Source organism: Balaenoptera physalus (genome assembly GCF_965194825.1).
Source record: "Balaenoptera physalus genome assembly, chromosome: 8".
NCBI lineage: Eukaryota > Metazoa > Chordata > Mammalia > Artiodactyla > Balaenopteridae > Balaenoptera > Balaenoptera physalus.
In genome coordinates, this window is record NC_138887.1 from 123,533,873 (window position 1) to 123,553,383 (window position 19,511).

At 47.1% G+C, this 19,511-nt stretch overlaps 1 protein-coding gene across 4 annotated transcripts in view; it reads left to right on the top strand.

Moving 5' to 3' along the window:
- UBE3C (ubiquitin protein ligase E3C) overlaps positions 1–19,511 on the top strand; it is a 122,032-nt gene that overhangs the window by 73,308 nt on the left and 29,213 nt on the right. For all 4 annotated transcript variants that reach the window (XM_082472626.1, XM_082472627.1, XM_082472628.1 and 1 more), the window contains one exon: positions 4,416–4,663. In XM_082472626.1, the coding sequence (XP_082328752.1) occupies positions 4,416–4,663 (248 nt within the window). The remainder of the gene's footprint in view (positions 1–4,415; positions 4,664–19,511) is intronic.

Here is a 19,511-nt window from a genome sequence, read left to right on the forward strand (position 1 = left end):
AGAAGCAGCATCTGCCCACCAACAGGCAGCAGACGAGCTCCCAGACGCTGTTAAGAAAATCGTTGAGGAGAAGGGACATCTGCCTGAACAGGTTTTTAATGCAGGCGAAAGTGCCCCATTCTGGGGAAAAACTGCCACAAAGGACATTTTTTAGTAAGGAAGAGAAGTGAGCACAGCATTTAAGCAGGAAGGGACAGGAGTGCAGTTGGGTGTATGGTCAGGACTGCCCTCATCTATAAAGCTGCTCACCCCCAGCCTCTAGGGGAGAGAGAAACACCAGCTGTCTGTCTTTTGGTTGGACAACAAGAAGGCCTGGGCAGTGAGAGCCCTTTTTCTGGATTGGTTCCATCGATGCCTTGTCCTTGACATCAGGAAGCACCTTGTTGGTAAGGGATGGCCTTTACAGTTCTTTTGGTATTGGCAATGCCCTTAGCCACCCAGAAACCCATGAGTTCAACACCGAAGGCGTAGAAGTGGTCTGCTGGCTCACAAAACACATCTCTAATTCAGCCTCTAGATCAGGGGGCCATAGGGACCTTTCAGGCTCATTACACATGGTGCTCCGTGGAAAGGCTTGTCAACGCGATGTCAGAGAACCCAGCAGAGGGAACATCGTGAGAGTCTGGGAGGATCCTACCATTGATGATGCCATAGCTGTTACAGAAAGAGCCCTGAAAGCCACCAAGCCAGAAACAGGGCAGTCCTGCTGGGGAAAAGTGTCCAGACGCTGTGCATGACTCCACAGGATTTACGTCAGAGCCAATCAAGGAAATCATGAAAGAGATCGTAAATATGGTAAAAAACGTGGGGTGAAGGCTTTCAAAATACGGATCTTGGAGGAAAAAGGCAAGAGCTAGTAGGCACCAGGTGAGAGGAGCTGACGGAAGACGAATGGGTGGAGATGAGAGCCTCTGAGCCACAGCCAATGACGAGGACAAGGTGCAGAGGAGCACCTGGCAGCAAGCTGACGGCAGGCCACCTGGCAGGAGGGTTCTGATTGTTCGACGTTGCTCCTGACTTTTACACCTTGGACCCTTCTGTGATATGGGCACTGAAACTAAAGCAAACAGTGGAAGAAGGATTGGTACCGCATAGAAACAGTTCTAGAGAAATAAAAGAGCAAAAAAGTCAGGCGGAAATTATGATCTGTTCCCGTAAAGTTACAGCAAACGTGCCTGCCCCTCCTGCCTGCCCTTCCACCTCCCGCCCCCCCCCACCGCCACCGCCTCCCCCTGCTCCGCCTCCTCGGCCTCATCCGCCTGAGGACGGGGAGGACGAAGACCTTTGTGATGGTCCACTTCCACTTCACAGTGAGCAACTCAGCTGCTGTGTATGTGAGTGTCCTCCTGGGAACGCCTAAGAACTGTGTGAGACGTTTCTGTGTCGTCATCATCGTCACCCAGGGGTTCGTCGTGCAGACAGACCATCGTGTGCAGGACTTGTATTGAAGTGGACAGCCTGTGCTTACATAGGTGCAAAGTGAGTGATACTAACTCTAAAATTAATAATGTGTTAGCTTTCTTACTCTCAAAACATTGCTTTCAAAGTTACGTTACTGTACAGTATGCCTCCCTCTCTCTTGTAATTGGAGAAACTGCTTATCATCACAGGTAAGTGATTTTTAAAAACATGTAACAATGTTACCAATACTGTATTATGAATATGACTGTAATGGTGTATGCCATAAAGATTCTGTAAGGATTCATTCCTTAGTGTATAGGCTAGGCTACCGTAAACAATCATATTCTTGATGCTTTGTTATCAGTGCATGAATCGTTATACCTGTAAACAAATGAGAATTTCCTTTTCACATTATCGTTTCATTTTTGATGTCTAGTGTTAGTCATGTGTATAACATCTACAGTGTTTTGTATCGTATAAGACAGTCTTGATGTAGGTACTGACAGCCAGGCGATTCATCTTGAAAGCAGATGATGTAAACTTGACATGTCAATAAATACAGTACAGTACTGTGAATGTATTTTCTCTTCCTTCTTAATTTCTTAATAACATTTTCCTTTTCCTAGCTTACTTTATTGTAAGAGTAGAGTATATAATACATATACCATACAAAATATGTGTTAATCGACGGTTTATGTTGTCGGTAAGGCTTCTGGTCAACGGAGGGCTATTAGTAGTTAAGTTTTGGGGGAGTCAAAAGTTACACGTGGATTTTCAACTGTGTGTGGGCCCCTAAGCTCTGAATTCTTCAAGGGTCAACTGTAATATATGACTTAGGTCCCCCCGCCCCAACCTTACTGTATAAGTAGGTACTTTTAATTTGTCTTTTGAATCAAGTAGTGGCAAGATACCTAGAAGACTAGATTTGATTCTGAAAATATTGTGCTATTGTATATTGCTGTTTACAGAAATGAGCTTCAGGGAACCACAGAATCTCAGTTCTAGCCACAGTTGAGGAGGTGACGTCTGTGAGTGGCTGTGGGGCCTCTGAGATACAAAGACCCGCCCCCCGCCCCCCACCACAGCCTAGAAGATTAGTGCTGCGGTTAACGGGCGGGCCTTGGCTGAGCATTTACCACTTACAAAATGTTTACACTTCGAATTTTTCAAAAACCTGCTGCTGCTAACTGTTGACATTCAGTTTGAGAAATACTGTGTGTGACAAATAAAAGCTTATAGTTTATCCTGAAAACTGAGTATTTGAGAGGATATATGTAAAGGTCGCAAAGAGCCAACTGTATTTTTGTGTTGCATCCACGGTTATCTGCCTAGAATTCTTTCTGCATTTTACCTAGGCCTTGAGAGTGAACATATTTGGTAATTGTATTGATCAAAATAGATGCAAATAACATTGTTTGTGGAATTTAATCATCAGTGAAAAGCATGTTCTTCGTTTAAGTGTAGTTAAATTTTAAAAATAAAAGAATGTGTTTTAGTAGAAAAGAACCTGTGCTTTGTAGGTAATAGACATGTTTTAAAATTACAGCACTACCCTTTACAATATTAGCTGTATGTCCTTGGGTAAATCATTCAACCTTCCCTGTCCTTGGGTTTCTCACACGAGAATGGGGACATTCTTAACCCAGAGGTTGTTAAAGGGTTGGAAGTGATTAACGTGTGTGAAATTCCTGGCGTGAGTTCTGCCAGCTCGGGGTAGACGTCAGCGGTGGTTATTCCCTCACAAGCACGAGCGCAAGAGGGCGCTGCTGCCGCCTCTGCTTGGGTTTGTTTACCCCTGAGGGAGGTGTGGGCACTGCACTGCCCTAGAGGAGAGCTCGCTGGGCGCAGCTTTTGTCCCTGTGGCAGGATGGGTGGGCGGCCCTCTCCTGTGCAGGCGCCGTGGGCCTCAGTCCACACGTTAAACTGTCGGCCCTGTTTGAAGTGTAGTACAGAATATTCACACCCCAGGTCCCGTGACCTCAGTACTGACACTCGCACATCACAGTGCTGGGGTTCAGCTAAACCGACATTCTGCTAAACCCCTTCCTGGGGTGTTTTCTAGAGCTCACCTGTCCCCTGAGATGCTTTGGGTCAGATACGTGTGGGCGACTGCACGCTGCCGGAAAGACAGCTGCAGCGCGGACGCGGGTGCAGCCCTGCGACCTGGGTTCCGTTGCCCTCCACCTGCGGCTCTTGACGTGCAGAGCACCTGAAGGACGTTGGTGGGCAACGATGAGGGACGTGTCAGTGACTTTGTCAGACCTGTTCCCTGATTAAGCCAGGGAGCCCCTGGTTTTGACTTGTGGTAGAATCACGTCTACTGGCCCGTATTTGGGGTCTGTGTCGGAGGCTACTGTATTCATTGCAAGTGAGTCCGGGGCCTGGCGTCCCTGCTTTTGCAGTGCTGTCCTTATGAGGACCTGTGTGGAAATGCCCCTCACATGTCAGGCAGACTTAAGCAACTTAAAAATTGCATATTGTGGCACATTATGTAACCAAAAATTTCCCCCATTTTTCAGCCAAACATCGTTTTAACTGATGTAGATTCTGGTGTTCTGACTCTTTCAAAAGGTCTTTGTAATGTTAACTTCATTGACATCTGCTTTGTTCATTTATCTTTTTGCCTTTCTTGGTAATAGTTTTCTGTTCCAGTATTATCCTTAGGTCCTCCATTCCATTCCCCTCCTCCTGGTATTTGAGTTTGTTACATCCTTTAGCATATGTGGGATAACTGTATTTTCTGCTAAACACACCTCCCCCCGCCTCACTCCATTCTTAATCTGTCAGTATCAGTGCAAAGGAACGTCTCTCTTCTTCCCATTGTAGGCTCTGAGGGAAATACTGGTCAGTCTGTCTCATTGTCTCTTTTTAATGTTGATTTTTTTTTTTTAAGTCTTGCATTAAAATATTTTTAATATTCTTGCTCCCCTTACCTAATTTCCTATAATACCAGCTTATTTTATTGCTTTTTAAAAAAATATTTTCTCCTTGCCCCATCCCCCTTCTTTTAACAGAGCCTGATTTGAAAAAGCGGATCCGTGTGCACTTACTCAATGCACATGGCCTGGACGAAGCTGGCATTGACGGTGGTGGTATTTTCAGAGAGTTTCTAAATGAACTACTGAAGTCGGGGTTTAACCCCAACCAGGGCTTCTTTAAGACCACTAACGAAGGGCTGCTGTACCCCAACCCAGCTGCCCAGATGCTTGTGGGGGAGTCCTTTGCCAGACATTACTACTTCCTGGGCAGGATGCTTGGAAAGGTAAAGTAAACTTTATGTCAAAACGGATCTCAGACCACGGGGTGTGGAAATTCGGTGCTTCTGTGTGGTTACCGTCTGTTTCATTGAAGATCTTTATTCAGGATTGTTAAGTAATTTTGATGAACCCCTGAATCGTGTTTTCTTACATAATAACTGCTTTATAGCATTATACGTTTCATACACAGTTACGTACATTAAAAAATTATTGATATAGTATAGAAAACATGGGAAGCATGATATAAAATTCTGTCTATACAGATAAAATTCTGTTTATCTGCTAGCATAGGTATGAGTACTGTAAATATTTTGTCTTTTCACAGTTGCTCGTGTTGATAATCAGTGTTAAAAGTGATTCTTTTAAGATTCTATAAAATTTTCAAAGTGCTGTGAGATGGAAGGCCATAGTTATTCAGTGTAGTTTAAGTGTTATATATGTTGTATGCAGATTCTTGAAAATTGGCCACTTAAGGATATTACGGTAATGCTGTAGTAACCAGAATGTTACACCTGATGGTATACACCATCTATACAAACACACCTTACCCTTTATTGTAAATGAAAGGAAAATTTAGTTATATAACGTAGTGGAAACTCCCTAGTTAATGGTGAAACTGTCAAAGCACACCTTCCCATTAAAGTCAGGAACAGGACGAAGGTACCCACTGAGGCCAGTCCCACTTATTGTTGAACTAGAGCAGTGCTTGCCTTAGTCTGTTCAGGCTGCTGTAACAAGATCCCGCAGACTGGGTGGCTTACAGACAACAGAAATTGACTTCTCACAGTTCTGGAGCCTGGCGTCTGAGATCAGGGCGCCGCGTGGCTTTATCTGGTGGAGGGCCCCCTTCCTGGTTCAGAGCTGGTGCCTGCTCCCTGGGTCTTCACATGGTGGAAGGGGGCGAGGGAGCTCCGTGGGGCTTCTTTGCAAGGGCTCTAATCCCATTCACACAGGCTCCCCCCTCGTGCCCTAAGCACCGGGGGCCCCACCTCCTGACGCTGTCACAGTGTGTGTGGGGTTTGGGGGAAACGCAGACGTTCAGACCGTGGCATAGCTTGTGGGCTGCCATGGGGGGGGCGCAGGAGGTGGGGCTCCAGTTACGTTGGGAGGGGCTCTTCCCCACAGCTCAGGTCCAGTCCCCCAAGAAAGGGATTCTTCTTTTTTTTCTTTTTAATTGATTACTAGCATTTTACGTTAGGGAAACGTTTACATACAAGGTTATTTTGTTTGCTTCTTTGCATTTAAATAGTGTTGATGATTACTAATCCTAACAGGATGTGGCTGGCAAGTGTCCCACTAAAATCAGTAATTGAAACTTACGCCCAACTGCTGCAAGTGAGGCGGAAAATCATCTGGTTATTCCCGTGGGAAATTGAAAATGAATGATTCTTGGTTTTTGAATGAATGAATGAATTCATTCCTCCAGTCGTAACTTACAGAGCATGGTGCGTTTGGGGAAGTGTGCAAGGATTCCCCGGTACTCAGACTAACTACCAAGTACTCACGGTCATGACAGACAAAAAGTTTTACCCCAGGTCCACCGTCTTGAGTCGGCGGCCCGTTGCAGCGTCTGGCGGGTGGAGGTGGGAGGACCGTGCAGGTGCTGCGGTCCAGCCTCGGGCCTCCTGGCCGGCCCGCCTCGTCAGAGTGAGGAGACGTCTTCTGCCCCCTTCCTGGCTCCCAGCACCCACTTCTGCCAGGCACCGGGGCCCAGTTCAGAAGATCCCCTCCTCAAGTTAGTTCCCGTTTCTCTTCGTACTGGGATGTTTCTTGCAGTGTAGAAGAAAGAGGTAACTTCTCCCGGTTCTGTGAAGTATCGTGCATGGTGCACACACCGTGGCCACTGACTGCTGAGGTTGATAATAAGTGAAGTTCATGCTTTATGTTGCCCAAGAACCTGGGTGTGTTGTTATACAGATAGGTAAACATTGTTCATGGTATTTTGGGGAAATTTGTTAGGGTTTTTGGATCGTCTAGGAATGCATTTTTATTTCCACTGTTTGAAATAGTAGAATAGGAACGCCTGATATTTAATATTTACTATCCAACACATTTTTAGAGACGGGCTAGATTATAACACAAGGATTGTAATCAGTACGGCTTCTGAAAGTCAAAGGAGTGACCAGAGGTGACAATCTGAAACTAAGGGCAGCAAACTACAGCCCCTGAGCAAGTCTACCCACCTATTTTACTGTTTGTTTGTTTTCTTTTTTTTAAAAAAAAGGCTTTACTGGAATGTCATTTCCATATTGTCTGTGGCTGCTTTCCCCGGGGGCAGAGCTGAGCGGTGCTGAAGTATGTGCTGCTGGGCCCTTTCCAGGACGCGTTTGCCAGCCCTGCTGTGGAACCCGCCGGCAGCCAGACCATAAAGGGCCGGTGTGTCCCATGGTGAAAAGTTGACTCTTCATCCTGGGGGTCGTGCAGAATCACTGTGTTCAGCAAAGGGCTGAGCTGACAGACTTAGTGCATTTTTAGGGAGACCCTGTGGAACCCACGCGGAGAATGGCTTTCAGAGACGAGGACAGCAGTCCGGTCCTGAGTGACGGTGCCCTGATTACCTAGCGTCATGCTGTGAGGTCAGGTCAGCTGAGGACTGAAACGTGACCTCTGCATTTATCAGCAAGTTTTTGTTTTCTGGGTGTTTTTTTCTTGTAACGTTTTAGTGAGATAGAATTCTCAAACCATGCAATTCACCCATCTAAAAAGTACAATTCAGCGGTTTCGATGCATTCACAGATTTGTACGACCATCACTACAGATTTAGAACATTTTCATCACCTGTATCCATTAACAGTCACTTCTCCCTTCCCACCCCCAAGACCTAGGCAAACACTGATCTACTTTTTGTTTCTTATTCTACTATTAATTAATCTATTAAGGTACCGTTTGTCTCTTATTTGTGTCCTTATTCTGCACATTTCCTATAAATTGAATCATGAAATATGTGGCCTTTTGTGATTGGCTTCTGTCACTTAGCATGTTTTCAAGGATCACTCAAGTTGTGCCATGTGTCAGTACTTCATTCCTTTTATTGCCAATTAATATTCTGTTGTAGGATAACCACATTTATGTAACCATCCCTCGGCTGGTGGACATGAGGGTGGTCGTTGGTGATGTTTTTAGTGGGGTGGCCTGATAGAAATGAGTTTGCTTCGGGGTGAGGTAAAGGAAATGGAAGGTTTACAGATGGAAAGAGTGTCGGTCGCCTTTTCAGCCAACTTGGCTCCCAAGGGAAGGAGAGAGAAGATCTCTAGAGAAAGAACAAGTTCCAGAGAAGAATGGGTGGATGGTTTGGTTGGTGTTCAAAGATAGGGTAGCAATCTTCGGTGAAGTGTCCACGGATAAAGAACCAGACCGGGGGGTGGTCTGGGATCCTGGGGGAGACACAGCAAAGAACCGATGAGCAGGTGTGGCCCAGAGCTGCACCCTCTGCAGGAACTTGCTGCGATGGCGCACATGTTGTCCGGCTGCCCTGGGGCTGGTGCAGGGAATCTCCTTATGATGTCGTCGTTCTCATCAGCTTGGGCGTCAGCAGCCGCTGTGGCTCGTGGCTGCGGCGTTGAGCAGCCCTGGGGCCGGTGGAGGGCCAGGGGCCATCTCTGCTAGACGAGGCGAGAGGGGACGGCCACTGGTGAACGCCCGGCTGACTCAGGGCTGCACTGTGGTGTCTGGAGAGACTGCAGAGTGAGCACATGGGGAGGAGGGTCCGAGGAAGTGGGGTCTCAGTAGGGAAGAAAGTGTACCGAGGAGGAGGGGTGAGCAATGTGCTGAAGGCAGCTGGGAGGTGAGGAAGGTGGGGCTACGAGGGGCGCAGCTCTGCTCAGGGCGGGGACACTGAGCCAGTGGCAGGCTGAGTGCAAGCCACGCTCGGAGCTCTGTGTCCAGGGGTGATTACTCAGCAGCTTTACCGTCTTTGAATAAGTAATTAAGAAACTAATGTTGCTACGTAATTATTTTCTATAAAAATTAATCAGAACTATAATCATTTTCAACTTTACAATTAAATTCCTTTATTTGTAGTTCTGTTCTCTGTGGTACGTATTATACTAAACAGACCTTCCCTTGAAGCTTAGTGTACGGAGTTGCCCATTTGAGAAGCAGCTTAATTAAAAATTGATGCCTGCACAGCAGATGATGCTCTTGTGACTTATTCTGAAGTAACACTTTTTTTGAAGTACGATTCACATTCCATAAAATTCAGCCTTTTAAAGAGTACAGTTCAGTGGTTGTTAGTGTATTCACTGAGTTGTGCAGCCATCTGCACTATAATTTCAGAACAGATCCTGAAAAAGGGAACCCCACGTTCATCAGCAGTTGTTCCGCGTTCTGCTCCAGGCCCATCAGCCCTGGGCCCCCACCAACCTACTTCCTGTCTCTGTGATCTGCGTGTTCTGGACATTTCTTATAAAGGGAATCACACAGTATGTGGCCTTTTGTGACTGATTTCTTTGCCTCAGCGTAATGTTTTCAAGGTTCCTCCATGTTGTAGCATATATCAGTACTTCATTCCTTCTTTGTCTGAATAATGTTCCATCCTGTGACTATGTACCGCAGCTTATCAGTTCGTCATGTGATGGATTGTTGGGTTGTTTCCACTATTGGCTATTATGAGTAATGCTGCTGTGGACATTCGTGGACAGGACATTTTCATTTCTCTTACCAAGAAATACATACCTAGGAGTGGAAGTTTTGGGTCATATGGTGACTATATCAAAGTGTCCGCACCCTTTTACAATCCCACCAGCAATGTATGCGAGTTCCATTTTCTCCACATCCTTGCCAACACTTACTATTGTCTGTCTTTTTTGTAACAACCGTCCCGGTGGGTGTGAAGTGGTGTGTCATTATGGTTTTGATTTGCATTTTCCTGATGATTAATGATGTTGAACATCTTTTTGTGTGCTTCTTGTCTTCTGTGGAGAAATGTCTATTCAGGTCCATTGCCCATTTCTTAAATTGAGTTGTTTGCCTTTTATTAAGTCCTTTATATATTCTAGTTTCAAGTCCCTTATGAGGTATGTGGTCTGCAAATATTATCTCCTTTTCTTTGGGTTGTCTTTCATTTTCTTGATGTTCTCCTTAGAAGCACAAAAGTTTTTAATTTTGTTTTTGTTTTGTTGCCTTATCTAAGAAACCATTGCCTAATCCAGGGTCACAAAAATATATACCTGAATGTTCTTCTAAGAGTTTTGTAGTTTTAGCTCTTACATTTATATCTTTCTTTTTTTTTTTTAACATCTTTATTGGAGTATAATTGCTTTACAATGGTGTGTTAGTTTCTGCTTTATAACAAAGTGAGTCAGTTATACATATACACATGTTCCCATATCTCTTCCCTCTTGCGTCTCCCTCCCTCCTGCCCTCCCTGTCCCACCCCTCCAGGTGATCACAAAGCACCGAGCTGATCTCCCTGTGCTATGCGGCTGCTTCCCACTAGCTATCTATTTTACGTTTGGTAGTGTACATATGTCCATGCCACTCTCTCTGATTCATTTTGAGTTTATTTCTGTAGATGGTGTGAGTTAGGAGGTTCCTCTGTATTCTTTTGTGTATGGATGTCCGGCTGTCCCAGCACCATTTGTTGAAAAGACTGTCCTGGCACTCTTGTTGAGAGTCAGTTGACCACAAAGGTAAGGGTTTATTTCTGAACTCTTGATGCTATTTCATTGATCTCTATGTCTAGCCTTATGCCAGTGTGACACTGTTTTGATTACTGTAGCTCTGTAGTAAGTTTTGTGTTGTGTGTGTGTGTGTTTGTTAATGACAAATGGTAATGGAACCCCAGGCCTAACAAAGCAGAGGGGTAGTGAGAATCGGTATGTCCTGGATATAAAAATCATGCTCCTTTATTTGTATCTCTTTGAGATGCATCATTATAGGCCCAGTTATTATTTATTTGTTCAGATTCCAAATGTTGCTATTTTATTTATTTATTTATTTATTCATTTATTTATGGCTGTGTTGGGTTTTCGTTTCTGTGCCACTCTTCATCGCGGTGCGCGAACCTCTCACTGTCGCGGCCTCTCCCGCTGTGGAGCACAGGCTCCAGACGCGCAGGCTCAGCAATTGTGGCTCACGGGCCCAGTTGCTCCGCGGCATGTGGGATCTTCCCAGACCAGGGCTCGAACCCGTGTCCCCTGCATTGGCAGGCAGACTCTCAACCACTGCGCCACCAGGGAAGCCCCAAATGTTGCTATTTTAATAATACAGATTTTAAGTGTTCTTCAGCTTTAGTAATGGGCTTCAACTTGACCTCACCATTTTAACAGTATGTTTTCTTCAGGCTCCCCTTATTTCAGTGACAAATTTCAGGCATTGACCTGATGTTAGATTCCTTAGCATAAATTTCAAACAGATCATTTTCTCACCTTAATTCATTTTAAGGCATAATGTATCTCTCCCACCTGGAGTCGTGTGCTGTCCTTGGTGTCAGTTCTCAGGGAGATAGTATCTCTCCCTGTCAGTGGTCCCTTTTGACTCAGTCTCAGCTCCCTCCCAAGGATGTAAGTTTCATAACTCATTGCACGAAAATCTTTGAAAGGATGTGCTATCGTTCTTTCTGTGAAGATGAGCCTTTATTTTGATAGCCTAACCTGAAACACTCCCTAGATTCAGTGGTTCTTATACAGTTCAGTGACAGACAACAGAGTAATTTTATTTGCATAAATTAAATCTTATTACAGTTCTATATTATTTTTCCTTCCTGAATGTATGAATTGTCCAATCTTGATTAATGTAGAGGCAGGATAAGTACTAGGTGATCCTGGCTCGCGGAAGCTTTCTGGCTCACTGGCAGCTCTGTGCGTCCCTGGTCAGTGACGTGCTGCTCGCATCAAGAATTGTCCTGACGACACAGTCTTGGAAAGTGCTGTAGATTCAGAGGGGATAACAGATCGCTCTTACTGCTGTACTCTGGAATATGTTACCTCTTTATTTTCTTTTTTTTTATTTTATTTATTTTCTTCTTGGCTGCATTGGGTCTCTGTTGCCACGCACAGGCTTTTCTCTAGTTGCAGCGAGCAGGGGCTTCTGCTGGTGCGCAGGCTTCTCATTGTGGTGGCTTCTCTTGTTGCAGAGCACGGGCTCTAGGCACGTGGGCTTCAGTAGTTGTGGCACACAGGCTTCAGTAGTTGTGGCTCGCAGGCTCTAGAGCGCAGGCTCAGTAGTTGTGGCACACGGGCTTAGTTGCTCCGCGGCATGTGGGATCTTCCCGGACCAGGGCTCGAACCCGTGTCCCCTGCATTGGCAGGTGGATGAATAACCACTGCGCCACCAGGGAAGCCCTGGAATATGTTACCTCTTTAAACCAGATTCCAGGGAGAAAAGTTTGGCATCTAAACCTTTCTCCTAAAAATGAAGTTTGTATAAATTCTGTCTCAAAGCTCTTTAAAATAATGAAGTTTAGACAAAACCAGTAACAAAACTATAGTTATTTGAGGATGGTACTTAATTTAGTTCCTCACTTTAAGGATTTTACTCATATAATTTTCTGCATGGAAATTCCTAAGGGAGCAGTAATTTCTAAAACATATCTGATCACAAATGGTTAAACTTTGTACCAACATGTTAAAAATTGTCCAGATCTAAGTGAGTGTAATAGTATAGCACTAATAGTGTGGTATCTGAACATTAAATCTTTAAGAGAAGAAAATTGTATATTGATTGATTATGATATTTATTGGGTCATAATGTATTTAAATTTTCTTTAATGCATATGTTAGTGATTGTTTACTGTGATGAAGTGCAAAGAGGTCTTCAAGAGCGCTCCTACATAGGAAGAATTACCTCATGTCACTGGTCACTTCTCCATTAAAAGTTCCATTAGCAGATGATTCCTACTTTGGTGTGGGTTGTGATTGCATTTTATCGCCTGTAAATCAGGCTCTAGACGGGGAATAAATAAACAGCTCAAGGATGTGGTAATGTCATCTTGAATTTTTTTTTTTTAACAGTTAGAAGCACCTACGTCCATTTAAGCCGATTAAGTTCAGAATATTTATTGAAGGAAATCTTTCATCATATTTGAATTCTATTTGGAACTAGCTCTTTTTTTCTTGCTTCAGAATATTGATTTAATTGAAACAGAATGCCTGTAAATCAAATTATTTGATAATATCTTGATCATATATTTCAAATTTTTAATTAGCAGATGGTGAAACTTCAGCATAGTTTATAATTTTGTATTGAGTAGAATTCAGCACTTACTGTATCATAGAGTATAATATTGGCAGTTAACAGTTTATCCTGAGATTTTTGAGAGCTGGGAGAATTTATTTTTCTGTTCATTAGAGTCCTTTTATAAAATGCTCACAGAATTTGCAGAGGCTTTAAAACTGTTGATTGAGGTGAAAAGTAGTAATTTAAGTTACTTTGGTCCTTAAATGGCAAAGCTTCTCTTTTATAATATCTTGTTTTGAACTCTCAGACTCATTAAGGGTCAGTGTAGGTGAGCTTCCTCATCTGATTGTCATCAGACTTAAGTGCTCTGAGCTCTAAAGTTAATATACCTTTCCCTTAGATTTTCTTAAACATAACATTCAGTAAATAGTTGAGCTTTCTGTGCTTATTTAGCACAGGTCTTCCAAACAATGTTAAGACTTTTTTTACTTTGATATCAGCAAATTTCAGAAGCAAGCTTTCTCTGAATCTCCCAGTTAACCACAGTGGACGATTCATCATGAGTTTGCTCTTGTTGACCTTCAACTTCTTTTGGAAACAGAAAAATCAAAGATCATAATTTATAAATATGTACAATTTATAATTTACGAATGATTATTTTATTTGAACCTTATCCCTTCTGAGAATTGTACCTGCTTTTATAGCATTCTAATCACAATTTGTATTCTTTTCCATTAAAAACAAAGCACTCCCAAATCTGGAGATGATTCTTCTTGCTAGTTAAGGTCATCGTTTTCTATATAAGTTTATTTCTTCAAAATTAAACATGAAATTAAAATAGTTTACTGTACAGTAAAAATGGCAGGTGTATTCCAGAATTCAGTTGATTCCAGTACCAAAAATATTATTGTAGTTTTAGCCATTCTGAGATACTCACCAAAATTCTTTCTGCTCCCACATAAAGTAGATCTTGCTTACTATTGAGATATCCCTTTTCATATTTTTTAAGCACTCCCAAACACTAGTTTCACATGGGTCAGTATTAACACTGGGGCCATTTTCCTTTTTCTAAGCCATGTTAGATTCTCACCAGGAAAATTAGGAACACAGACTCTTGCTGGTGCTGCGTAAAGTGTATTGCATGTCTTTCCCTGCCTTTATTTGTGCAATAAGGGCAATAATTATCTAAAAATAAAATCGGCCCATTTAAATCCTTCTAAACACTTAAAATGAGTAAATTTCCTTTATGAAAAGGTAGCCAAGTGAAGATGTATATTGCTACTCTTGTTTCTAGAATTGGGATAACTTTGTTTGGGAGATAGCAGTAGGTTGTTGCTCTCCTCCGTGAGTGAGACAGACCAGGCTGGGAGTCCTGGTTCCAGCAGGGGGGATCTGAGCAGAGGAATGATAGCATACGAGTTATGTTTAACAGGCCTCCTGGCCTCTGCTGTTAGAAGTAGCCCAGGGTTTCCCTGGTGGCGCGGGGGTTAAGAATCCACCTGCTATTGCAGGGGACACGGGTTCAAGCCCTGGTTCAGGAAGATCCCACATGCCGCGGAGCAACTAAGCCCGTGCGCCACAACTACTGAGCCTGTGCTCTAGAGCCCGCGAGCCACAACTACTGAGCCCACACGCCACAACTACTGAAGCCACGCGCCTAGAGCCCGTGCTCTGCAACAAGAGAAGCCACCTCAATGAGAAGCCCGCGCACCGCAACGAAGAGTAGCCCCCGCTCGCCGCAACTAGAGAAAGCCCACGCGCAGCAACAAAGACCCAACACAGCCAAAAATAAATAAGTAAATAAATAAATAAAAAGAAGTAGCCCAAGTGGCAGCAGGAACCCAAGGACTGGGTGATGTCACCCAGGAGTGGGTGTGGCTACAGAAAAGGCCTTTCCAAGATTTAGAGTTCAGGGAGTGAAGGAGAATTTAGCAACACACGTTCAGAAGAAGCAGTTAGAAAGGTCAGGAGAAAACCAGGAAAGTGTTCTTTTGGAAGGGTTTATCTGGAAGCCAAATGAAGACTGTTTGAAGGGAGAGAGAATGACAGATCGGGTCAGATGCTACCCGTAGGTCAGATAGATAAGGACTGAGAGGTGACCATTTCTGTCAGCAGTGTGGGCAAGCAGCTTTCCTGGAGTGGTAGAGGCCAAAGCCTCCGCACACGGGTCGAGAAAATGGAAGCGGTGTCTTCCAGAAGTACCTATCTTATGGTGTCCTGGAGCTTGTATCCCTACAGAAATAGTGCGTATATTTGGCAAAACACGCGAACTGGAGTGTTTCTAGCAGCGCGATACTGCACAGCCCAAACTGCAACCCGCAGGGGCCCGGGGGCCTGCCGGCCGCGCTCGGAAGGTCACGGAGGTCGAGGGGCATCTCGCGGGGATGGGTGGCAGCTGGGCCACCAGGGTCGCCGGCCAGGCGGGTGCCTGCGTGCTGTTGCCCTGGGGGGGGCGCTTTCCACTGGGGGTGCTGGGCTGCAGCCTGTCCCACGGCTGGGGAGGGGCTGGGGAGGGGGGCCGGCGGGCAGCGACCCCCAGTCTTCTAAGGGGTGGCTGCCGGAGGGAGACGTGAGCAGTGGCTTCAAGGGACAGGGGCTGGTGAGCCGTGTCTCTGGGAAGGAGGCAGAGCTGCTGCCCTGGCGGCGGGGAGGGAGTGGGGGAGGGTCGGCACTTTGGAGCAAGGCTGAGCTGGCAGGGCTCGTGGGCGGCAGTGCAGAGCCTGGTGCCCAGACGGGCGCGTCCCCGCTCGGGACGCCTAGGGACTCTGAGAGACCGAAAGCAGGCCCTTGACTGCCCGGGGCTGGGGGTGCGCGATGCTCAGAGACCAGTCGTGGTGGTGGTGGCGCACCTCTGTGAATATCAGAACCACTGGATTGTTCGCTTTAAGTGGGTGGATTGTCCGGGGCTGGGGGTGCGCGATGCTCAGAAACCAGTCGTGGTGGTGGTTGCGCACCTCTGTGAGTATCAGAACCACTGGATTGTTCACTTTAAGTGGGTGAATTGCCCGGGGCTGGGGGTGCGCGATGTTCAGAGACCAGTCGTGGTGATGGTTGCGCACCTCTGTGAATATCAGAACCACGGGATTGTTCGCTTTAAGTGGGTGAATTGTCCGGGGCTGAGGGTGCGCGATGTTCAGAAACCAGTCGTGGTGGTGGTTGCGCACCTCTGTGAATATCAGAACCACTGGACTGTTCGCGTTAAGTGGGTGAATTGTCCGGGGATGGGGGTGCGCGATGTTCAGAAACCAGTCGTGGTGGCGGTTGCGCACCTCTGTGAGTATCAGAACCACTGGATTGTTCGCTTTAAGTGGGTGAATTGCCCGGGGCTGGGGGTGCGCGATGCTCAGAAACCAGTCGTGGTGGTGGTTGCGCACCTCTGTGAATATCAGAACCACTGGATTGTTCGCTTTAAGTGGGTGGATTGTCCGGGACTGGGGGTGCCCGATGTTCAGAAACCAGTCGTGGTGGTGGTTGCGCACCTCTGTGAATATCAGAACCACTGGATTGTTCGCTTTAAGTGGGTGAATTGTCCGGGGCTGGGGGCGCGCGATGCTCAGAAACCAGTCGTGGTGGTGGTTGCGCACCTCTGTGAATATCAAAACCACTGTATTGTTCGCTTTAAGTGGGTGAATTGTCCGGGGCTGGGGGTGCGCGGTGTTCAGTGACCAGTCGTGGTGGTGGTTGCGCACCTCTGTGAATATCAGAACCACTGGATTGTTCGCTTTAAGTGGGTGGATTGTCCGGGGCTGGGGGTGCGCGATGTTCAGAAACCAGTCGTGGTGGTGGTTGCGCACCTCTGTGAATATCAGAACCACTGGATTGTTCGCTTTAAGTGCGTGGATTGTCCGGGGCTGGGGGTGCGCGATGTTCAGAAACCAGTCGTGGTGGTGGTTGCGCACCTCTGTGAATATCAGAACCACTGGATTGTTCGCTTTAAGTGGGTGAATTGTCCGGGGCTGGGGGTGCGCGATGTTCAGAAACCAGTCGTGGTGGTGGTTGCGCACCTCTGTGAGTATCAGAACCACTGGATTGTTCGCTTTAAGTGGGTGAATGGCCCGGGGCTGGGGGTGCGCGATGTTCAGAAACCAGTCGTGGTGGTGGTTGCGCAACTCTGTGAGTATCAGAACCACTGGATTGTTCGCTTTAAGTGGGTGAATGGCCCGGGGCTGGGGGTGCGCGGTGTTCAGAAACCAGTCGTGGTGGTGGTTGCGCACCTCTGTGAATATCAGAACCACTGGATTGTTCGCTTTAAGTGGGTGAATTGTCCAGGGCTGGGGGTGCGCGATGTTCAGAAACCAGTCGTGGTGGTGGTTGCGCACCTCTGTGAATATCAGAACCACTGGATTGTTCGCTTTAAGTGGGTGGATTGTCCGGGGCTGGGGGTGCGCGATGTTCAGAAACCAGTCGTGGTGGTGGTTGCGCAACTCTGTGAGTATCAGAACCACTGGATTGTTCGCCTTAAGTGGGTGAATTGTCCGGGGCTGGTGGTGCGCGATGTTCAGAAACCAGTCGTGGTGGTGGTTTCGCCCCTCTGTGAGTATCAGAACCACTGGATTGTTCGCTTTAAGTGGGTGAATGGCCCGGGGCTGGGGGTGCGCGGTGTTCAGAGACCAGTCGGGGTGGTGGTTGCGCACCTCTGTGAGTATCAGAACCACTGGATTGTTCGCTTTAAGTGGGTGAATGGCCCGGGGCTGGGGGTGCGCGATGTTCAGAGACCAGTCGTGGTGGTGGTTGCGCACCTCTGTGAGTATCAGAACCACTGGATTGTTCGCTTTAAGTGGGTGGATTGTCCGGGGCTGGGGGTGCGCGATGTTCAGAGACCAGTCGTGGTGGTGGTTGCGCACCTCTGTGAATATCAGAACCACTGGATTGTTCGCTTTAAGTGGGTGAATTGTCCAGGGCTGGGGGTGCGCGATGTTCCGAAACCAGTCGTGGTGGTGGTTGCGCACCTCTGTGAATATCAGAACCACTGGATTGTTCGCTTTAAGTGGGTGGATTGTCCGGGGCTGGGGGTGCGCGATGTTCCGAAACCAGTCGTGGTGGTGGTTGCGCACCTCTGTGAATATCAGAACCACTGGATTGTTCGCTTTAAGTGGGTGAATTGTCCGGGGCTGGGGGTGCGCGATGTTCAGAAACCAGTCGTGGTGGTGGTTGCGCACCTCTGTGAATATCAGAACCACTGGATTGTTCGCTTTAAGTGGGTGGATTGTCCGGGGCTGGGGGTGCGCGATGTTCAGAAACCAGTCGTGGTGGTGGTTGCGCACCTCTGTGAGTATCAGAACCACTGGATTGTTCGCTTTAAGTGGGTGAATGGCCCGGGGCTGGGGGTGCGCGATGTTCAGAAACCAGTCGTGGTGGTGGTTGCGCAACTCTGTGAGTATCAGAACCACTGGATTGTTCGCTTTAAGTGGGTGAATGGCCCGGGGCTGGGGGTGCGCGGTGTTCAGAAACCAGTCGTGGTGGTGGTTGCGCACCTCTATGAATATCAGAACCACTGGATTGTTCGCTTTAAGTGGGTGGATTGTCCGGGGCTGGGGGTGCGCGATGTTCAGAGACCAGTCGTGGTGGTGGTTGCGCACCTCTGTGAATATCAGAACCACTGGATTGTTCGCTTTAAGTGGGTGAATTGTCCAGGGCTGGGGGTGCGCGATGTTCAGAGACCAGTCGTGGTGGTGGTTGCGCACCTCTGTGAATATCAGAACCACTGGATTGTTCGCTTTAAGTGGGTGGATTGTCCGGGGCTGGGGGTGCGCGATGTTCAGAGACCAGTCGTGGTGGTGGTTGCGCACCTCTGTGAATATCAGAACCACTGGATTGTTCGCTTTAAGTGGGTGAATTGTCCGGGGCTAGGGGTGCGCGATGTTCAGAAACCAGTCGTGGTGGTGGTTGCGCACCTCTGTGAATATCAGAACCACTGGATTGTTCGCTTTAAGTGGGTGAATTGTCCGGGGCTGGGGGTGCGCGGTGTTCAGAGCCCAGTCGTGGTGGTGGTTGCGCACCTCTGTGAGTATCAGCACCACTGGATTGTTCGCTTTAAGTGGGTGAATGGCCCGGGGCTGGGGGTTCGCGATGTTCAGAGACCAGTCGTGGTGGTGGTTGCACACCTCTGTGAGTATCAGAACCACTGGATTGTTCGCTTTAAGTGGGTGGATTGTCCGGGGCTGGGGGTGCGCGATGTTCAGAAACCAGTCGTGGTGGTGGTTGCGCACCTCTGTGAGTATCAGAACCACTGGATTGTTCGCTTTAAGTGGGTGAATTGCCCGGGGCTGGGGGTGCGCGATGTTTAGAACCCAGTCGTGGTGGTGGTTGCGCACCTCTGTGAGTATCAGAACCACTGGATTGTTCGCTTTAAGTGGGTGAATTGTCCGGGGCTGGGGGTGCGCGGTGTTCAGAGACCAGTCGTGGTGGTGGTTGCGCACCTCTGTGAGTATCAGCACCACTGGATTGTTCGCTTTAAGTGGGTGAATGGCCCGGGGCTGGGGGTTCGCGATGTTCAGAGACCAGTCGTGGTGGTGGTTGCACACCTCTGTGAGTATCAGAACCACTGGATTGTTCGCTTTAAGTGGGTGGATTGTCCGGGGCTGGGGGTGCAACATGTTCAGAGACCAGTCGTGGTGGTGGTTGCGCACCTCTGTGAATATCAGAACCACTGGATTGTTCGCTTTAAGTGGGTGGATTGTCCGGGGCTGGGGGTGCGCGATGTTCAGAAACCAGTCGTGGTGGTGGTTGCGCACC